The sequence below is a fragment of the Bactrocera oleae genome, chromosome 5 (assembly GCF_042242935.1).
Source record: "Bactrocera oleae isolate idBacOlea1 chromosome 5, idBacOlea1, whole genome shotgun sequence".
Classification (NCBI taxonomy): domain Eukaryota; kingdom Metazoa; phylum Arthropoda; class Insecta; order Diptera; family Tephritidae; genus Bactrocera; species Bactrocera oleae.
Window position 1 is genome coordinate 52673603 of NC_091539.1, and position 24499 is coordinate 52698101.

The window sequence follows — 24499 nt, forward strand, 5'->3', positions numbered from 1 at the left end:
TTTAATCAGTATTTATTACAACTAGGCGATGACTTGAAGCTACGGACTGCCAAAAAGTCGTAGGCTTTTTCGATTATTTTCGCTTGAGCTCGATTATATGTATCTCAACTAAAAAACTGTTATTTTGTTGCATAAATTATAATTATAAATATTTACAATTTGTGTAAATACAATTTTTCATTATTATATGACACTTTTTTGTTTTTTGTTGAATTTTATTTGTATTCACTATACTTTTTTTCATTCTAATGTGTAAATTGCTTTTGTTTTCTTATGAAAATTGAATGCTGCTCTTTATGATATTGTCATAATGACTTTTTTCGCTTTCTTTTAAGTCTTTCAATTTTAGTCACATGATAACATCTTTGTATATATACTTACATACATATATACAGACATATATACATGCATATGCTTGTTTACTTGAATCCCATATGATTCTCTGTGCTCTTATTTTGGGTGGTTTTCCAATTCATATCAAATATTTTTGTGTACTACATATGTACGTCAATCAAAAGTGAAGAAAGTGAAGTAGTTTTAATTGAATACAATAAAGTTCAACCAAGGTTAAATACATACATATGTTCGTTTTGAATATTTTAATGTCAATTGGTTGGCGCAAATTTACATACATAAAACTATCCAAATAAATATAAAAAATATGTAAAAAATTTGAAACTTTTGGCATGTTGTACCGTGTGATATTTAGTCATATTTTTTGCAATTTGAACTAGTTTTTTCTTTAGCTTCTTATTAAATTTAATTGGTTCAATTATTTTATTGTTTATTATATTTTGTTTATTTTTTTATATATTTTCGATTTTTTTTTACTTAGACTTTGGTTTGCTGTCATTTATTGGTTTAAAACTTTTTATTTCATTTTATTATTATTGTTATTGATTGATAATTTCGCTATATTTTTTCATAATTTTTATTAATTTAAATATTTTTTAATAGTTACTGCTAAGTCGATTTTTTCTTTTTCAAATATTTAAACTGACTTTAATTTTATTTTTTATTCCTTTATCATCATTTATTTATTTGTATTTTTTAAATTTTTTTACATATTTTTACATATTTTCTATTAAATTTATTTTATTTTAATTTTAATTTTTTTTTTTGTTTATTTTAATTTTTACACTGCTCTAATGAAAATATTTTGCTGCAATATTGTCAATTATAATCATTTAATTTTTTTTAATTATATTGCCGTTCAATTCAGTAATATTTCTTGTAATGCCACTTTTATAAACTATTTAAAATCTTACTTGTATAAGTATTTAAAATTTTTTTTTAAATTTTTTAACTCTTTCAATTTGTTGCATTAAATATAATTATTATATTTTATTTAATGTTTATATTTTTTAATCAATTTGGTTTTTTTTAAACAGTTTATTTTGCTCTATTTTATTTTAATTTTTGTTTTCATTTTTTAATTATATTAATTAATTATATTATGTATAATATAATATAGTGTATATTTTAATTTTTTTATTTTGTTTTATTTTATCTTTTTTTATTTTGGTTTACTTTTTATCAGTTTATTTATTGATTTCATTTTTTTTACCTTATTTCATTTCATTTTATTTTATTTTATTTTTGACACTATTGCATTTTTTTTATTTATAATTATTTATTTTGTGTTATTTTATTTTATGTTTTTATCTTATTTTTTTAGTTTGTTTTATCTTTCATATAATATTTAAACATTTTTTCTAATTTTTAATTTAGATTTATTTATTGTATTTATTTTATTTCATTTTTACTTATTTCATTTCATCTTATTTTATTTCATTTTATTTTATTTTGTTTTAATTTATTTTATCTTATTTTTTACATCATTGCAATTTTTTATTTATTGTATTTATTCTATTTTTCTTTTTATTTATTTATTTATTTTTTAATGGTTTGTTTGTGTTATTTTATTTTATTTTCTTTAGTTTAAAATATATTTTTTTATCATATTTCATTTTTCCTCTTATTTCAACGCCCAACTGCTACTTTCCAAGCAACTCAACTCGACCGAAGAAAGAAGTTCTAAACATAAATTTGCATAACCCAAAAACAAATAAACATCAGCACACACACCTCTTAGAAGTCCAAACAGAAAACAAAACTTGTTTTTAATATTTTCTAAAAATATGCATTTGTTTGCCAATTTATTTATGCAGTTATTTATTTTAAGGTATTTATATATATTTATAAATTTAAAACTAGTCACAAAGCCAAAGTGGTTTCCACATTGAATAACAATTTGTTGCTTTAATGAGTTTTTCAACTTAAATATGTATTTATTTTTTATATATTATAAGTATAGGTATGTTTTTTTTGTAAACATTTATATAATAGGTATCATTATGTGTATAAATATGTAAAACAAAAGAATATCTTGGGTTAACATAACAGTTGAGCGAAATAAAACATTTAGTTCGAAATAAAAAACAGATTGATTTTCATAAACATAAAATTTTGCTCAAACGAATTTCGTCATTTGCATGTTTTTTTTTTTTGATTAATTTACAACAAAAAGGAAGCAAATTGAAAAATGATACAATTATATAGTATAACAATATATTATTAACTAACAAACTAAGACTATAGATATTATGGATGCGCATTTTTACAATTGTATGAATGTATGAGTAAACAATTCTTTAGTTGATGAATGAAAATAAAGGAGGTCGTTAGTGACGAGCTGTTATACATATATGTATAGTATATTTTGGTTTAATTTTTGCTATTTAACTCAATTCTTTGTTTATATTTTTAGATTCTCTTTGCTACAAAGTAAAACGGCATTAACTAAAGTTTTTTGTATTTATATTATTTATTTTAATGTCTATGCTTTGCACAAGTTTAAAAATGTGTATAATTCATTTGTGTTCTTTTTCTTTTTTTGAAATCTACTTTGATCTTAAAGCAGTTTTACGCAGTTGTCTTTTGCTGCTAATTTTAACCAACTAAATAGTCTAAAAAGGTGCTAAGGCAACATAAAACTAAATAAAAAAATACGTTTTTGTGCCAAATCTTACAATGTTTAAAATTCGTATTTGCTTTTCGCTTCACTATAGGAATATGTTAACGAATTTCTTAAACAAAAAATAGTGCAAATTTACAATTATTTCTCTACATTATGTAATAATTAAAATAATTTTAGTTTATTTTTATCGCTAAAATAAAATCAACAAATATACATAGCTAGTGACAACTGTTGGCTGAAGTTGTTGTTGTTGTTATCTCTACAACTTTTGCGGCAATACTCGTCACATCACTCACTGCATGCGTTGGAGGGCTGCCGTGCGGCCTTCCCCATCTCTCACACGTTGCTCTGCACTACCATTATATAATATATATGTATGTATATTGCACAGCACATCTACTCGCCATCCTTTGTATCCTGTTTTACTAATATATCTATCACTTTGTTGCTTTCACCACTGAGTTTGCGCGTAAAACGTCATGTCATGTGATTGCTGCTGCATCGTAGTTTTTGTATTGTTCTTTAATTTTTTTTTTTGCTTTTTGCTTTTAATGTTCTGTTTTTGTTGTTTTTACATCACTACTACTACTTTTTTGATTTGCGTGACGGTTGTCACATTCATATGAATTTTAACATTACTGTTGTTGTTTTTGTTCTTGTTGTTGTATTGTTGGCGTGTTAGCGTTAGCTTAATTCACCTACAAGATGTATACATATTTATGTTCTGCTTAGGAGAGAAGGGCCACTGGTAGCTTGCGCTCGCTTTCATTTCTAAATCGGCTTACTCACATACTATATTCAACTCCCTCTTGTAATGAACTATTGCTTTTACTTCGCTTTGACGACATTGTCCTCCCGACACGCTACCGCCGCAACCAGCGCCGCACCACGTCCGGAACCGTCTTCGGACAACATCAGGTCGAAGCTAATGTCTGGCTTTATCAGTTCTGTGATTTTCTCCACCATCAGCGTGTGGAATTTCGGATGGAAACGATATACGCTGCCGTCAACGCCGACTGTCACCTGTTTTTCATCCATTTTGTTGATGAGTGTCGCAATACCGCAGGATACCAAATGCGCAGCACGCTTTGAGACACATTCGCAGACATAACGGACATTGGCGCAATCCTCATCGGTGGCGTCGTTTAAGCCCAATTCGTCCAGCACCATGCGGCAGTTGGTGAAGTTGTCTGGTTCATCAGCTTCGATTTCTGAAACATATTTCGTGAAGAATTGGCCGCGTGTCATCAACACATCTGAATCTTGACCCTTGAAGAGTACACCTGCTTTGACCAATTTAACTATCACCAAACGTACCAATTCGCCCATGTACATGCCAGAGATCATTTTCTCGAATAGCTGTCTGCCCGGATTGATGGAGTGTCTGTCGATTTCGTCATCGAATTCGGTGCGCAGGAAGTTCAACATACCGTTATTGCCCAAAGCGCCCCACTCTGTATTGATGAGCATATGTGATTTGCCATTAGCTGCGCCATCAAACAATTCACATTCTTCTACGCGCTCCACATAGCAAGCATTGGAACCGGTACCCACAATCAAACCAATTTTGCAATTATGATTCTTCCAGGCGCACGACATCAATGTACCTGTGGTATCGTTTAGAATAGCACAAATTTCAATTTGTACATCACCACGTCTCGCAATAGCGTCCTTCAATAGTTGCACAACATCTTCACCAACCACACCGGAACAATTGAAACCCTTTGTCCATGTGGACAAATGACCTTTGGTCAGACCGAGTTGTTGTAATGGGAAGGAGAAGGTGAAACCCAACGGCAAGCGCTCCTTATACACATTATGCTCTGACATAAAGCTAGCCAAACATTCGGCGATGTGATCGAATAGCTGCTGACCGGTACCGATCATGATGTGTTGTGGTATAGCGTAAATGCGTGATTCCATTTGGAAATCATGCTCCTCCTTCAGATGGATGAGTAGCACACGGAAGTTGGTGCCGCCAAGGTCGAGTGCAAGGAATTTGCCACGTTCATTGCCATTTGGCAAATCTTGTACATACGTTACGAAGCACTTGACATCGGCTTTGGGATGTGTATCCTTGTTGAGGCCACGCTTGATCTCATGCAGGATGCGATAATTTAATTCCCTGATCTGTTCGTCCGTTAATATTAATTGCTGACATAACTCGTGAACCATTTTGTGTTTTTCCGCGGCACTAGCGTTAGCGTATGGTGGCGGTGGTGTTTGTGGCTGTGCTTGCTGCTGTTGCTGCTGCTGAAGTTGCTGTAGCTGCTGCGCAGATGCCGATTTGTACGCGAAACTGGATGTAACATTGGCTACGCCGCCAACTGCGCTGTTACCGAGTGTACCAACGCGTACGTTATCTATCTCGTCCGCTGACTGTGTATTATCGTCACACTTGCATGCGCCGCAATGACCGTTGTTTTGGCTGTTGCTCAGCTTGCTGCAATCGTCAAATTGTTGTTGCTGACTGTGGCACGAAAGCTTACCGCTAACGTTGCAGTCGGTGCCATTGACAATTGCGCTGCCACTACTATTAATAGCAAGGCTCTGCATTGCACCATTCAAATCTTTCTCCATCTCTGTCGATTTGCTTAGCTTTTGCACTACGAGGTATCTAGTGTTGTTTTTTTCACAATTCGTTCGCTTCCGCGATTAGTTCAATGCAAATTGTAGGTATGTATGTATGCTTTTTCGCACAAATACGTTTTAGTCAGATGCTCTCAAAGCTTTATGTGACTTTGAAATAGTTTTTTTTGTTTTAGTTCTTTTTTGTTTTTTTGTGTTTACAAAGACCTGCGCCGTATCGTGGGGTGTGTGCGTAGGTTTGAATTGAGTAAAATATATACACTTTATTAGCTGTTTTTGCAATATGCTCGTGCTACTGTTCCGCCTATTATCTGTCTCCTTGGCTGCAAGAGATTTTTGTTCAAAGCTTTCTACTTTCTATTCTCTGCTTGCACTCTGCACTTTTTCTGCTTGCTATTACAATTCTTTGTGTGAATTTCTATTGTTGTTGGCTATGCAAATAGTTTTCGCTTATTTTCGTAACACTCTGTTAGTATCTCGTATGTTTTGTTGGTTTTTGTTTTGCTCAAAATGCAGTCTTTGACTTTGCACTCACGAAAATGCAGAAACAAATTGAATACAACCAAAAAAAAATGCACGAATCACAAATTTCAACTTCGTCGTTTCAATGTTAAATGCGCGTTGTTGTTGTTACAAAAACGAATGCAATGCTTAATTATCACCGTTAGTGATGTTGAGTTTTACAAAAATATCTTAAACTCAAAGTATTGTGTTCTTCACAGAATTATTTCCTTAGACTTTTTGACTTGTACGATTTTTATATATTTTCAGTTTCCCGCTCGACCAACCGTCGTCTTTAAGCGTTCGCCTCGGAATCAATTCAGTTTGTTGGTTGAATAACCGTTTCAGTTTCGTTTTCACAGCTCACAGCTCGTAGCGGCGGCTCCGTTGTTGAGTTTGAAGGAACCTTGAAGGTCAAAATTGACAATTAGTAAGTTGTATGTACAGAGCGCGTATGAATCGTACAAAATTGTATGAGAGTACAAAAATGCCTAATACATACAGACATACTTAAGTATACTTATATACTAACTTAGCTATATATATGTGTATCTACAAGTATGTATATGTTATGGAAGAGAGCGCACACAGCTAATGTATGGAAAAGTAAGTGTGACCATTTTATATACATATGCATACATACATACATATAAAACCACGTATGCCCCAACAGCAACAAAAAATACGAAAGCGCCAATAATAGATTTCGCTGGAGCAATAAAAGTTGAGAGCCGAGAGCATTCGAGTACGCATGAGTCAACATACTTCTAAATAAAAAGTGGGCAAATACGCGCGTGTGTACTGAGCATTTAGACATCCTTACATAGTATAAATAAGTCTATATCTACCTTTAATATACCGCACTACTTGCCAACACCACAGCGCCAAGTTAATAAGCACATATGAGTATGATTTTGCAAAGAAAAAGCACATACATATATATATATAATATTAGCAACACACGTGCTTACATTCATATATACACACACATACATACACATGGTATGTTTATGTATTGGTGTCGAGTTTGGAGGCACGTTTGTTACGCTCTCCAATAAAATCACTTGATAATGCTCCGCATTTGTTAATTTTTTCTTTCAACGCTTGACATCAATTTGTGTCTGTCTGCTGTATGCTCTTTTCGTACAGTTTACTGCTAGTATGTCAGTTATTATTTTATTTTCTCTCTTGTGTTCGGCTCTCAATGTGGGCACGGTTCTGACTAATTTATTATAAACCCTCCTCGTTACTTCAACTCCCAACTCACACGTGTTATCGTGAAGTCCAAACGACATGTTCTCTGGTGCTGTCTGTCGTCAACCCACAAATAAGTTAACAATATTGTTTAGGTGACTCTTTGCTTCTATGGATAGTAAATAATGTTATTTGTTTATGGTTAGGACGCTTAGTTACTTATATAGACATCGCTTCTTGTACGATATTATTTCATTCTTTACCGCGTTTGATTTCGAAAAACTAGGTACACTGAGAGGAGATTTTTAAGCTTTGCATGTCACGTTTTTTTTTGTTGTTATTCTGAGTAGTTTAAATTTATATTTTAAGTCAGACATCGAAATTATTCGAAAAAAATGCATGGTATAATATTACGCAATAAGCTGTCACAAATAACCATCAGTTCATAAGATGATTCCAAAAGATTGATGCAATTTTCCATGACAGATTTTATTTTTGGTTTTATTTTATTGCCGAGAGCATAGTTATAGAAAATTACGCTTTTAATGATTCATATGTAATTATGCTTCATTCGGAACTTGCCTCACCGAGTTGCAGTAAAACCTTCAAAACAGTCAACTACGAAGGTTTTGGAGGCAGTAGACGGACACTTTTAAATCAGCTCAACAGTTATACATTTTGAAATATTTGCTTTGTTGAGCAACAAACATTTTGTTAACTTTTTTTATTTTTTAACGAATTTTTTACAGTTTGAGAGTAACGGCAAACATTTTCATATACCATAAGAGCATGAACAAATAAAATAATGAATAATAAATGCTATTTTAAATACATATTTTCTGCTTAAAATAAAATTTTATTTATTTTTATTTAATTTTCTTGTATGCTTGTGGAATTACCGTTATATTATTCATAAAAATTTACTTGTCCTTGAGTAGCTGCATTAGTTTTTCACAGTGTGTCACATGTTGCATGCTTGGAATGCGGTTCAGGTAGCTATTTACACATACATATACATATGAGACACTTTCATACATATTCATCAAGCAAAGGGGATTTTTAGTCAAAGCAGGTTGGGTGGTATTGTTTTCTCTATAAAGTAGATGAAAGGTGAAGAAAACCCCCGTCCTTTATTTTATATTAATTTCACAGTATTTCTTATTCCCAGAAATGAAGCTCGCCTTCATGGCTTTGTATGTCTTGAGCTTAAGATATGTTGAATGCACTTAAAAAATGTCCACATATGTATATATGTATGTAAAAATTTATTAAAGTGGCACGTATTTCTGTATGAAATGTATGTACTTGTATTTAAGCGTACACACCCACGTGCAAGCAAATGCGAGTACATACTTAATGAGGTGTTGCTCAAAATAGTACTTTTGCCGCTTCCACAGCATGAATAATTCATACGTGCCACAGCTTAGCTACAGGTACATACAGAAATACAACACATCATCGGTACAGGTACTAAATGCCCATGAATGTTTGATTTATGTCAGTTTCATAAAAAAGGTAAACAAATGCCCAAACATACAGTTGTCATTATATTATTTTACGTACGTATGTATGTATGTACATACAACTGCAACCGTCCAACCAAGTGCATAGACCGCCAATGACGGAACGTTCATGAGCTCGTACAGTCGCCTCTTTTATTGTTTTGATTGTTTCACTTCGAAAAACGGTACTACGAAGCATTCTATTTTGAAATATTACACAGTTGGTATTTTCAGTATGCACATATACATATGTATTTTGTATATCCATATTTGTATGTACATATGTATATACATACGTATTTGCCTTACCCCCTGAAGGCTCTCCAAAAAGCTCGTGCGTACGCGATATTGCACTCGTAAGCACGAAATAATGAATGTGTGCAGAAAACCAGATATATTTACATATGTATGTATGAGTTTTTGTTTTTGTATGGATATGTTTACATACATACATGCTTATATGTACATATGTACGCGTGCAAATGTGCATGAGTCAATTTCTGTGTTTTTACCTCATTCGTCGAAATTAATCTGCAGCTGAACATTTCAATCTTGCGAAAAGACGAAAAGCGAGGAGCAACCGAATTATGTACATACCTACATACATATATTATTATTTTCTTTTGCCTTTTACACAAACACTCGCTAAAGGCAACGTCACGCGCTCATATGCCAAACCTCTGGCAATTTGCTGACGTGCGAATTACTTTGAATTTTGAACGAAATTTTTTTCAACACACGCACACAGACAATTTAGTTTTAATCTTAATTTTCGTTTAACTTTTTTTAAGTATACGCAGTGGCCTTTAGCGCTCCAACTTGCTCTCGCCTCAAAGGTATAGTCGCATACGTACATACGTACATACATATATATACATACGTATTTATTTGTATTTAGGCACACACCTTATGCATACAAATTAATGCGCACTACAAAATTATAGTGTTTGCTTAAAAACCTAAAAACTTTGCATATTTACCGATACTCGTATGCAAAAATACTATGTTTACTAAAAATAATTCGATCGCAGACGACTTAAAAAGCATATAAATATTTTCGTAACTGTGTATACGATTTGCGTAAAACGTGTTATCGCGTCGCATATTCGCTAGCATCGATTATTGCCTTGATGGGCCGGCAGGTACATCGTATGTACATATGTATGTAGGTGCTCGGTTGAATGGAATTTCTACTCTATGTATGTATGTCGAAATATGTGTACGTAAACGTACATACATACATATGTATATGCATATGGATATACGACATATTTTTATATTTACATATGTATTTGTATTGTCGGCGATGGCGGTGGATTTGGATGTGCCCACACATGTATGAGTTAGCGACCGGTTTGCAGTACACTTGTGTACGTTACCATACAAACGTATGTCTAGTTGACGTTTTATGTATGTATGTGAGATTTTAGTGGGCGTTTTGCCTTTTAAATACGCTACACGTTAATGCATGGAGCTCAGACCCAACGATGCACAATTTTTTTTTGTAGTGTTATTCATATCTACAAACAAACATACCTACACATATTAACTGGTTTATTAGTAGTTATTTTGAGACTAATTGAAGAGAGCTTAACTAACATTAAATATGTACCGAATATATACTTACATTTGCATATATTTCAACGATACCCAATAAACATTGAGGCTTGAGTCAAATTACAACCATGTTGGGAACTAACGCACTTCTTAAATCTCAAATTTGTTTCTCAACAATGCATCAACTTGAGATTCATAGCGTTCTCAACAAAAGTAGCTTATTTTTGAGTATCAATAAAAAATTTACTCAGATAAATATTGTTCGCAACCTAATTTAAATGTAATTCTCCATTTAGTCACAAATGTATATTTGTATGTTATATAATGATTCCAGGACTGATATGTGTATATACTGAAATATACGTAGCATACATCTGACTTTCAATTTACAGACTTTACTAAAGCTTGGATAATTGTGTTGGTTATCAAATTTAGAACTTAAAAATCACTCAAAAATGTTTGTTCGGTGAAGGACAAATTATACTTTTAATACTTTTCATTATTGCGAAATAATATGAAATTCAAACTCATAATGAATACAAATATATCTAATCATGAAATCGTGTTATTATATAAAACATACTACTATTCGTTTGAGAAGTACAAGGTGACTTTTTCATCATTGACAGCTTACTCATGTAGGTATTAGTACCCTAATTATCTGTCATTTAGGTAAAACCGATATAAGATATACATATATAGCGCTTAAAAAAATCCTACGATGTGCTGCCAAACCGTTAAAAGAGAGATAATTTTAGAGTATAAATTTAACCAATTTCATTGATAAGCGTTGATATGGTTCGAGTGGGTGTACATATGAATCATAAATGATAAGGGAAAATATTCAAAGGAAGTTTGATAAACAAATATGACATACATATGACTATTTAAAGTCACAATAGCTGCGAATTGGACATACAAACATATGTACATGCATACATACATACATACATACATACATATGTAATGTTATCAGCAACAAGCAGGAAATGACACTCAAAATTTGAGTTGATTTTTCTATAAGTACTTTGGTCGGCATTTAAAAAATTCTGAAACGACTGTGTTTCACAGTGGTTGCAAAAAAAATAAACAACAGTCAATCGTAGTTAAAAACATGGAATTATAAAATACAATTTTACATAAATTTTTTGAACGGAACGGCAATTTGATAATATTTAGTTATATTGTACAAAAAATATACAACTTGTCAATTAGTCCAAGGGGGCTTGGCTTCGAGTATTGTCTAAATTGAATTGAAAGTAAAACCTACGAATGTGAATAGTGACTATTCTGCTTCATTTACTTTAGGTCTAATCTTTTGAATATCTGAAATCTTTTATTTAGACACTTAAGCCAAAAACGTTCATATTAGAGCACCAATAACACAGTGGTAGCATCTGCTTAAGCAGGTTTCTTAACTGTATGCAAAATATATAAATATATATTCATTGGCATAACAGGTACTCTTGAAAATACTTATCAAGCAACTTTCAACTGAAGTATTTTTTTCTTTACTTTTGGACTATACCCCGTTAAGTTTACGAATGCCGAAAGTTCGTAACACCCAGAAGACAACGTTGGAGTCCCTATAAAATATATATGTATATAAATGATCAGCATGATAAGCTGAGTTGATTTAGCTATGTCCGTCTGTCTGTATATACGAGAACTTTTTTATGAGTTATCGATCTTAAATTTTTCACACGTCTTTTCTTCCCAAGAAGCTGCTCATTTGCCTGCTACTGTCATACAAACTGAACCATTAAAAAAAAAAACTTTTTTATTTGACAAAATTTGGTGCAGATTATTATCTAAGGCTACACTATAATCTTCAAATATCTTTTTCATATCGGCCCACTATATATATAGCTGCAATACTAACTGACTGAACAAAATTAAGTTGTTGTGTGGATAATTTTTTTTATTGGTGAAGGGTATTATTGCTTCGGTTAACGGTTTTTCTTGTTATTATAAAATTTGGTTTCTCTAACTTATTTAGACTATTGAAAAGTATGTGTTGTCGGTAGTAGATATGCTAATATGATACCAAAATTTATAAATTCTAGCTGAAAATGCTAAGCGAGAAATATTTAAACGTAATTTTAGTTTAATAATGCGATCTCTTTTATAAAACTCGTATTCAGTATAACCAGTTTCTTCACATTTGTTGAACACTATAAAGCACACATGTAAATATGTTATACATATGCAAGTATGTACATGTATATGAACGCTTTTTGAAATTACATGGTGCATACATAAATTAATGAGTACTGACTTAAGCCTTGTATTGACTATACCTATATCAGATTAAAGAAACTAATGGCGATATATTCATACTTATCTACACACTTTCACACATAAATATGTATGAGCTTATCGTCGAGAACGTAGAGTAGAATCGTACATTTTGTTGACGTTGTTGTAGACAGATGAAAACCACGCGCTTAGAAATTATGCGGACACACCTTCCCGCATGCTGAAAGCTCTTGAACACCACAAGTTTATTATAATTTCTCTCTGTACTGGATGCACGCTTTCGAGTACGTAGGCACTTACTCAATATATAGGTATTACATACACGCTTCTATATTTATGTGTATGTGTATTTATTTACACATGTAAATATATTCTGGAGCTATTTTTAACCGCTTAGAAGTACCAAATTGTATCCACCTACACTATTATGCAGCTGAGCTGCGCCCAAGAACCCAAAAAAAAGTCAAAGACTACATTCCTAACTGCCAAACGCTTATAAAGCCGTACATACATATTTATGTATGTAATGTTTCTACGACTATTGACTAAAGTTGCTCCCGGATGCTCTCAGCTTACGCTCCCGTTCTGAGTGTGGAATAACAGCAGTTTTATTGTGAATTACACAACAGCCGATGTGGCGCTTTAATACGAAGGCATACCAGCACAAATGCTCCTGTTGCAATTTGTTTATATAACATAGTTGTTGTATATGCCGAGCTGTGTTTACATAGCAGATATATTTACATACATATGTCATATTAAAATTTCAAATCTAGTGGCTTTCAGAGAAAATCTGTATAAGTGTGAACCTGTCGCTGAGTTGTAATTTTCAAATGCGACGGCGCAGCACACATACTTATATATATATATGTATGTACATATAAAGTTTACTCGCTGCCGTGTAATTTTCATCCGTGCCTCCACAACGCTGTTAAACTCCAAGCAGCATTCAGCAAAAGCCGCCAGCAGTCTGACGTCTGTGCCAGTTCATAGATACATACGTATGTACATATATATGTATATATGTATTTATATCCGTGGCTTACACCTTTATATGTATACGGCATACGGCTCTCATTCTCTTTGCCTACCTGAACAATTGCACATACTACGCTGTTGCGGCATCTGGTTTGCCTGGTTTACTACAAATATGGTATGTGAGTTCACTGAGAGTGACACGGTACCAAGAGTACGGCACCGGCACCACTTCTACCTAATTCTACAGTTGACTTATTGTTGCTGTTACAGCTGCTATTTATTGCTGTCGACAATTTCACATTTTGCCGCTTTGTCACTACACAATGCCGTAGTTGTTGCCCCTGATATGTATTATGTGCATAACGTTGTTGTTGCTGTCGGTTTTTGCTTTCATGCCTATTTACCTTGCCGTTCCTTCCCACCGACGTTTCGTGTATCTTCACTACAACATTCTTCACTAAATCCAGTTAAGGGGGCTCGCCTCAAAATACTGGAGGTTGGTCTGACGTCGTTTGCACGAGTGTGCGCATTGCGTGCTTGTGTATGTATGTATGTACATATGTGTATATTTGTATGTACGTGCAAAAATGTGCGCTTGTTTGTATTCGTATCTATGTGTATGTGTTTATTTTGTTGGCTGGGTGACTTTTGAGGTATACATACACAATTTTTGTAATATACATACACATACATATACGCGTGTGTGTGTGTGTAAGAGTATAAACATCTGTGTTAAATATGGAAAATAATTGATTTCTTCATTTTTGAGGGTAAACGTGCCCACTTCAACGGACTTTGGTCTGCGTATACATATATTTTCATATATAATATATGTATGTATGCATATATACATTAATAATTATATGTATTATAAGGAAACATATTCCGAAAATATGCATTTTACAGTTGTTGTTTTTGTTTTTTTTTCATACACTATATCAATAACTGTAGCTGGCTTTATACTTTTGCAGCTCAAATTCACAGTGCATTCTGTTTCTGCCGCTATTTCTTATCTGCATTCATATACTCGTATGTATACGTATGACCTCAGGCGTGTTTGTAGAGATACATACATATATACATATGCTTATTATATTATATGTATTCTCTTGTATGCATTTAGTAATCATATATACTAGACTCTGACCAGATTCTGCTTCTTCTTTTCAATTTGTTGCTGTTATTGCAGTATTATCGTATGACGTCGCTTCATCTGCGCGCCAACAGAAAGTGGGCTCGTTCGCTGCTGCCGCTTGCATTCTGCTTCTTCGGCTGCACTTAATATGCAAGAGGGTCAACGAAGAGCATGCAATGGGCGCGGTAATGGAAATTTGTAGGGAAAAGTACCGAAGTGCTTAACGTCTGTACGTGCTTAACGTCTGTATACATATACATATATATACATATATATATTACAATTTATTTAAATATGTATGTATTTACATATTTCCATTATAACACATTTCTACCACAACAAGAAAAGTAATAGAATACCCAAAATGTTTCATTATTTCGTCATCATTTTTGTGTTTTCGAAATTTTGTTTATGCAAAAGTGAAAAATTTTTTCATATAAAACCAAATCGTATTTAGGTAATGTGCAGATAGGATAGTATTCTGACACAAAAAAATACAATTTTGTTTGGTAATCTGCATTTTTTTTTAATTTTTTCAGTAATAACTTTCATAATCAAATTAAATATACATATGTAAATAATTACCAAAGAATAAAAATTTACTAACATATATTTTGTGTTTCATCACTAATTTCATACACATATAAAATTATTTCTGTACAATTAAAGAGCGCTAACAATGGAAAGTTTTCAAAATATTTTCGGAAATACTCTATATTATACATCTATGCATCAATATATCATTACAATTGCCGAGTTAACTACTCACGTGGTCAACTTCTATGACGCACGCTTATTTATGTATAACTGTACATACATACATACTTTGCAATATTTACGATCATAAAGTCTTACATGCATACATACATACATCCATACAACAAAATCGGTATTTACATACGTAGTTGTATACTTATTAGCGCTTTGAAAAGCGAAGGAAGGCACGTCATTGCACCCACACTTTTCAAGTCCCGTGCTGCTTGTTCTTATACTGCTGCTGAAGTATTGTTTGGGTCCCTGGTTTGTTGCCAAATATGTTCTTTTTTTGTTACAAAAAAAATAAAAGTGTCTGCTATCTTATAATTTATCGCATGCAAAACACAGCAGATGACACTTTTCTTATTTCCAATATATTTTTAACCAAAAAAATGTTTCTAACCGTCCTACGCAATCTTATTTGGCAATTCAAAATGCGCTGACGCTATTGTTGTGGTATCTACACATGTGCAAATGTGTATGATACCTACACCCGGAGGGAGATTGTAGGGAGGCTAAAATGATTAGAGAAAAAATGCGCAGCACTTTTCATTATACAACCACAAGTCGCATTTTTTTATGTATTGCCGCTTAAAAGGAATTAAAAAGCAATATATATAAAAAATTAGTATTTCATTTGCTTACGAGTTGAGCATCTGCGCTAAGGAAAAATTTGCTTTGAGATTTATTTTCACTTGGCGCCTGTTGACGTAAACGACTACGGGTATATTGGCATTCAAATAGCGGTTTCTACTTTGCTGTTGTAGCAAATTAATATATTTCAATTTTTGCATATATTTGCTTAACCGGTCAACATATTTTAGTATAATGTTTTATTCTATTTTGACATTTGAATTTTTAATTTTTTGGTTAATTGTATAATATTGAATGAACGGTTCTTTACTAATACATATTTGATATATTTCAAGTGGTTTCTTGTTAAAATATACTTGCCTATAAATTATATATGCATTTACTTTCGCTAGGGATCAAAACTGGTCTATGCATGGCTCAGAAGCCTACCAAAGTAACCTAACCTACATATGTACATATATATTTATTGAATGAACTTGTCTGCAAATTTTGAAAGTTTTGAAAATCCAAAATGAATATATTGAATAAAATTAAGCTTAATTGTTAAGCTATTGTATTTTCATGCATAATACCAAAAAATACATACACATATCGCAATTTATTAATGACTTTGGCTTTTCTAAATTCTGAAATTTAAGTACCAATATTGAAAAATTAAAAAAAAAAATCAAAATAGCGTCAAGTCCTTGTTATTTTTATTATTATAAAAAATATTACAGAATAAGATAAAACTTGCAGCGAAGCTATAATACCCTTCGTAGTTGAATTTCTTATAGCATAAAAGGGTAAAAAATATCATTATCTTGATTTTGGATTGTCTTGTTGCCTTGGACAATAATCTGTGCCCCATTTCGTGCTGATAATTTGTCAAATAAAAAAATTTTCCATACAAGGACCTGATCGATCAATTTGTATAGCAGCTATATGCTACAAGTATAGTGGTGCGATCTGAATAATATATTCGGAGATTGCAGTGCAGCCTTGAACAACAATCTATGCCAAATTTCGTGAGGATATCTCGTCGAATAAAAAAGTATCCATACAACTACTTGATTTTGATCGTTCAGTTTGTATGTCACTATATATTATAGTGGTTCTGCATATATCAGCGGGGTTCGACAAATGAGCAGCTTCTTGTAAATATAGACAGAGCGACTCAGTTCGTCACGCTATATATGCATATATAATATATTTTATAAGAGTCTTCGACGTTTTCTTCTCAGTGTTATAAACTTACAAAATATACACTGTTCAGGGTGTAAATACATATACAATATATAGTTAAGTATAGGTCTGTATGCAGCAGCCAAAAGTATACACTACTAAATTGAAATCAATTTCTGTTACAGCAGAAACAATATTTTTTATGATCAAGAAATTTTTTTGTTACCCGATGAGTAGGTTAACACAGTTAATATAATTTTATTTCAACAATCAAATCTTTGACCACATTTCAATTTCTAAATATTTTTTATATCAATTAAACAAAAAAAAAATGCAAAAGATTAACAGTAGAAAAAAATATTGTTATTAAAATTTGTTTCCAATGCAACAAGTTTATAGTTTTCTCATTTTTGATTTAGAAAATCATAAACTTTTAAATTCATAAATTTTCATTTAATTTCAGTGCCATTTTAACAATCAATCATCTTTGTGTCATTTTCAATATTTTGGTGATTTTTTATTTAAATTCTTTAATATATGTATATGAAGTCAGGCATACCAAAATCTTAAATTCATTTACTAAAACTTAATTAATCGTTCTGAAAAGCTACACTAAAAGAGCTTAAATTAATTTATTTACTAAATGTTTATTAATCGTTCTGAAATACTAAAAACTGTAAGCTCTTTCTTTTGATATCGTTTCTAAACCCCTGAGCCTCTTTGATTATTCAAATGCGGAAAGTTTATTTGTAATGTAATAAATACCCTATGTTTGTATGTACAATATACACTAACTCATATATGCATATACACCTGTATGTATAATGTATGTATAAAAGTAATGGAAAATATACAAAACAAACTCACTGTTGTCTATATGGTTTTAACTCGACCTTTAAACGACCTGTTTTGTTTATACCCCAGTAAACCAAATGAGATGAGTATGTGTAGATAAAACATGCATTCATACGGTTATAATTTATATAGTAGTCATTATTTATTTATCGATTAGGGACAAAAATCTAAAAAAGTTGTTTCAAATATTTTTGTAAAGATATTTGTTTATTAAGAAAATCATAAGGAGTATTCAGACCGAACATGTTAATCTGGTAATTCGTTAGTTGATACTTGGTTAAAATACTTTACTGTAAACATACTTTTTGCTCTATCTCAGTAGTGTTGAACTACTTTTTTTGTTTTGTTTCAAAACAGTTGATTTAATTTTATTAAATACTTATTTTTGAAAAATTTGATTAATATAAATTTAGTTTGTAGCGAGCAGCAAACGTATTTTTTCGCAATGAATCAATGACCTTTTTAGTCTACGACACAACAAAAAACAGGTAGAACGATAATCTGTTAATTTTACAAAAACCAAATTGTACGTAAAAAAATACCGTATAACGATCAACGAATTAACAAAGCGGGTGTGAATACCTCTATAGTCATTTTATAAAAGAAAGTTTTCAAAAATTTTGTCAAATGCAGCCTAATTTAATAACACCAATATGAAGGAACTTTTTGTATTAAAAATTAGATTTTAAAGTTTTAATTCCAAATTTGAGACGATGTTGATTATGTGCTCTAGTTCAAAATGGTATAACTAGAAGTACGCAAGCGCACAAAACTTAAAATTAATTTTTTATTGATTATAAACTAAGGATTATCTTTTTTTTGTTTTTCAATTTGGGATCAGAAATTTGAAAATTGTTTTTAATAAATATTTTAGGGTTTTTAAAATAAATAAATTTGCAACAACGATACTATTTATAATTAAGATCATTCACACCATTTATCGCTTCGTTTTTTTTGTTTTTACAAATTTTCCTCCATTTTTGATAAAAATTTTAAATTTTTAAATCTATTGACACAGTTTTCTGCCCACCACTGTATTGCGAACAGGTATTAGTGACACTAATGCGTATTCCTGTGATATTTGTTTTAGTAAAAAAAAAATAATAACAATCGAAAAACAAAAGCGGTATTTTTGCATAGTAAAATAGACGATTTCTAAAATCTGTGTTGAATGAATTTTCATACTCGTATGCTATGTTCGTATGTCTGTATGTACTCTCATTTGTAAAATAAATGGAACACGTAAAAGTACTTACGTTTAAATTTGCACAGGAACAATATATATATATATATATATGTAATTGGATGTCTCTCTATTAGAGAATTGTGTAATTTCACTTGTTTTTATTTGCCTTATCGGTATTTGAAAGTCAACTGAGTTGATCACTTGCGCGTATTAAACCAAATAAATCAATTATGGCTGTTGACAGGATGCACACATGCGAGTAATTTCTGCTTATTGCCACGCAATATTTCAGATTGCTATTTCAATAAACAATGCCAATATTTGTGTATACCGTCTATGGCTATTATCTGCACTTGTAGATTTGTGTAATGTCTTTTTTTATACTTTTTTATCAACTCAACTCAAAAGCGCTTCAGTTATGGTATCTGCTTTTCCAATAACCTTACTTGCTAAAGGGCGGCACCAACAGAGTTTCATAAAATGAATATAATTAAAAAGTAATCTTACTAACAACCTTTCTGCTTTCTTTATTAAATATTGAAGTATTCAATAACTTTTGTTTTATAAATTCTATCAAAAATGCACTTTTCTTGAATCACTAAACGGTTCTTGTGTGTTCTTCAAGATATTTTCCTTCTTCAAATGATGTGTTAAAATGTCGACGCGCTTTTTATATTTCAAAAAATTCGAACGAAACAAAAAGCCATAAAAAATCAAAAAAAAAAAAAAAAGTAGTAAAAGAAATGTATTTTCTTAAAATCAAGCATAGGACCGATAATATACATATGAACGTGCCTGGCTGATAGTCCTCTTTTATATACAAAATATTATATGTATATCACACTAGTACATTGCTATAAATATATATATGTACATATAGGTATATAATATTTAAACATAAGTCAACAAGATCACAGCGAAATAAAACGAAAATGTGGGATGGCCGAGCAGATGTGGGGACAAATAAATATTCTCCTACATGTATATAGATTTCTGGTACAAATGTATATTTCTATTGTTTTTAAATTTTCCATTTGCTTGACGCACACACCCATCCGCCCACCTAGTTTTGTACATGTACAGATATTGGAATATTTTGAGAAAAGGCAAATTTTGAGTTCATATTAAAATGTCACGTCTTCACAAGAGAAACCCTTGACCACAGGAAAATACAACCGACTGCAAAGTGGGTGTTAATTTTGCATGATAGATACTATTCAACACGTGCTCTTTAGACAGTTTTGTTACTCATCTTATAGTAGACAGATCAACTAGATGGTAGCTACAATTTGATTCAATAAAGTGTATGTGTTTATTGTGCTTACTTCTTCTCTTTCTTTTTCTGCTTTAGTTTGGCTTTCCTTGTTTTTAAAATTATTTTTTTGCATTTTTTTTGCTAAATTAAACCAATTTTTCGGAACTGTTTTATAGACGCAGTGATGTTTCATCAATGTTTTGCAAATTTTAGTCGATTAACGGTAGAGCAGATAGATAGGTTGGGCTACAGACAGCGATATCTCAAGTGCCTGTTAATACTATAGTTACTATATTTTTTTCTTTTTATGTTTGGAGTGCTTAAGAACTCGTTACAAGATTTTTTTGTAGTTTTCTCTCAAAATTTAAACGTTTATTTAAGAAAAATGTGTACAATATTATCATTCAAAGTATTGCCCATATGAAGATATAACATTTTTTCATCTTTCGGGCAATTTGTTGATTCCATTCCAAAAGAACTACGCCAAGAATTATTTAAATCAATTTTTGATATCCTGTCGTGAGTTGAACCGTATTCCAGTGAGGGCGTTCTGCATCGACCGGAACAAATAGTATTCAGAAGAGACAAGATCTGGGTTACAAATCGGGTGAAGTAAAACTTCATAGCCACTGTTTTCCAAATAGTTCTTAACCTTCATTGGAACATGAGGCCAAGCGTTGTCATAATGGAAAATTATTGTCTCATGCCTAGACGGAAATTCAGGGCGTTTTTTCGGCAATCCCTCGCTTCAATTTGATGCATTGTTGTCGGTGGCGTTCCCCATTAATTGTTTCATCCGGATTTAGAAGCATATAATACAGAACTCTCAGTATTTGGTGGTACTGGACGTCAAGGATATTCGGCTTTGCCCCTTGATTTAATTGGTTAGTCGTTATTCCTCTTTCAAGTTAGTCAATTATATACTTACATATGTATGTACACAGATATACAGAAGACATGGCTAAATCGACTCAGCTCGTCCTGCTGATCATTTATATGTAGTATATATTTTATGGAGTCTCCGACGTTTCCTTCTGTGTGTTACAAACTTCGTGGAAAACTTAATATACCCGATTCAGGGTATAAAAATAAATATAATATAATATAACTAAAATATGTGATTTAAAAAATAGTTTTAGTCTGCTTACTTTCTTGTTAGGTTAGGTAAACAGAATCCCAGAGTAGTTTTTATACTTTAAAAAACTTTAATTAAAAACGAATGCATTTCGATTATATTAAAAAGTTTCGCACATATTGTAAAAACGGTGCTCAGACAAGCCCTTTCATTATTCATTAATTAATAGCAATTGCAATTTGTGAATAATATTTAAAATCGTGTGATGTGATCATGTGCAAAAATCTGAATGAAGCGTTGATAATCCTCCTCGAAGATTTTTATACAGCATGTGATCGTATACATACATATTCACGCATAAATGTAAACAATAAATAAAACATCTCAACTGGACCATGGTGAAGTAAATATTATTGTATATTGACGCTGATAATCAGCTGATTATTCACGCCTCTTCACATCTGTACACATATCAAAAGCCTTAAATACTCTTATATACATGTACACACATACATGCAAACCAACATATTTGCATTTGCAGTAGACGAGCCCATCAGTTTTCACCAATAAGATTTTGCCAAGTTGTTTTCTGTTATAGTGTTTTTGGTTTTAGATTTTAGTTTTTAAATATGTACAACAAACCGAGCGATGCCAGACTATGATAAACCGTTTATAAAATATGCGTACCACTTAAAATTATTATCCATTATATTATATATAAATACCTACAATTTTAGACTGTAACAGGAAGAGATGCAGTGCTGCGATTTTTTGTTATTTAAAACATTATTGATCTTCTAAAAAAACATATTGCTGTTCTGCAAGGATCTCAAGCGATCAACTATCCTTTTGACTATTTTTTTGTCTTCGTGAAGTTTCCTTTTGAAGAGGCATTTTATTTTAGAAATAAATAAAAAATATGGGCATTTACAGAATTTAATGTATGTACTTTAATAATCGGTGATCCATTTTAAAAAATTTCGAATTCACTTGATCCTGTTGCCGATCTCCAAGAGAACCTCCGAAAAATGGTATCTGCGGTGAGAACGATTTTTCTGCTTAGGAACTCCCAAATTTAATAACAAAAAATAAATTATAACAACCGGGTAATACAGGCATTAATCGAACAATTAGTTAAAATTTAGTTTTCTGACAAAATGGCGGGTTTCCCAAAAAAGAAGTCATTTTTTTTGTGAAAAATTTACACTTCAAAGTCGCTTAAAAATCAAAATTATTATTAATTTTATTCCTTATATCATTACCTGACATATGTATATATCTAAGAAGACCGTGAGTCGATTTTCTCACAAGTGGCTATAACCCCTTAAGCGGTGATTCCAATAAATTGTTGAGTGAGTCTCATCTTGAATTCAATATCATCTCGTTCCAACACCGGTTCGGGGCTATTTGCTTGCTCATTGCATTTTTTACCGATTTTTTAACAGTTGAGAGTGTTATTCTATGCCTTCAGAGTAGTTTGTATTTAACAAGTCTATCTTATTTCTTTAACTATTATAAATCATTTCATTAGAAGCAACAACGTCATCATCTCATCTAAGTCATAAAAGATTCCGAATTTCTACTCTAGACGCCAACCTCTCCGAATCTATATTCTTCATTGTTCTATCTTGGTCCAATCGGAATTAAGGTTTCTGCTGACTGGATTTCCTTGTCGTGCTATAATTTAAAAACTTTAATAATAAATCCTTAGTTTAGTGTAGCATGCTCGGACTTTTGGGTTATTTAGACTATAATTTTAAATTATAAATTTGAGTACATTATCGACTGTACTCGTAATTGTTGATTTCATAATAAGTATAAGTATAATACAAGTATATTCACATATACACATGTACTTATACGAGTATGTATGGCGATAGAGGTTTACTCCTTGTACACGTTAACAAGTTTGTATTTGTCAATAACACGCCTTATTTTGAAGGTAAATTTTGTTTATCAGCTGGACTACGATCAGCGTTTGTACGAGCCCCAATGCACAAGGCATCACAACTCATTGCAGTAAAATTATACTCGAAATTCTTTCACCCAGCGTATGTTTTTGAAAATTTATTCCAGAGATTTTTATGTACATATATAATGTAAACATATTTATGGTTAAAAGATGTAAAGAAAGAAAGAAAATATGTATATAAAATATAAATGGTGAGTCATCGTTTATGGATTGAATAACTTTGACAGTTACGAAAATCGTCATGTTGGCAGAGAGATAGCAGAGAATCTCAACATCTCTTATGGATTGACTCAACACATTTTAGTTAAGGTCAATGTTAGACTCGTAACAAAAGATCTGAAACTTTTACATAAACGATGTCGAGTACAATAGATGTCGCAAAAGAGTTGCTCAACAACGTAGTATATTCATTGGATGGATCATTACTGCTGACGAGACGTAGGTTTATGAATATGACGTCGAAACTGTCCAACAATCTAGTAAAACGGAAAAAACCAAAATTCACTGAAAAGACTGAAGGCCATCATAGCCGAGGCTTATTAAAAGAGCATGGAAAATTGGATTAAGCGTTGACATGCTTCTATTGGTTCAAAAGAAACCTATTTTAAAGACGATAATAAAGATTTGTATTAAAATACGTAAAAAAAAGTTTCTTGCTGCCAGTCCGGGTCAATTTTGATCACATGATATTTCTAATTTAAAAGGCGATACAGTTATTCAATGTTTACATATAGACATAAAAGAAGGTTGACACTGTATGTACCTACATATACACATACATTACTGTGAATAAACTAATTTCTCTAATTTTCACGAATCGAATAGTTCAAGGCAACCACCATCTCTATACGCTACCTGGGACTATTACAATCTTTAATATTCTTGATAATTGGTATAAAAATGATAATATATATGTATATACATAAATATATACAATATATGTATAT

At 31.7% G+C, this 24499-nt stretch overlaps 1 protein-coding gene and 1 long non-coding RNA gene across 2 annotated transcripts; both read right to left on the reverse strand.

Annotated features, from left to right (window-relative positions):
* Nucleotides 1-2803: 2803 nt before the first annotated feature.
* Hex-A (Hexokinase A) lies at nucleotides 2804-6436 on the reverse strand. Its single transcript, XM_014240151.3, has one exon. It carries the CDS (start codon nucleotides 5558-5560, stop codon nucleotides 3809-3811), a length of 1752 nt encoding a protein of 583 aa, XP_014095626.1. The 5' UTR covers nucleotides 5561-6436; the 3' UTR covers nucleotides 2804-3808.
* A 14318-nt stretch (nucleotides 6437-20754) lies between these two features.
* LOC118680781 (uncharacterized) lies at nucleotides 20755-21955 on the reverse strand. Its single transcript, XR_004976372.2, has 3 exons — nucleotides 21654-21955; nucleotides 21434-21565; nucleotides 20755-21376 (listed from the first exon to the last, which is right to left on the reverse strand). It is a non-coding gene; the product is annotated as an uncharacterized lncRNA (long non-coding RNA).
* Nucleotides 21956-24499: the final 2544 nt, after the last annotated feature.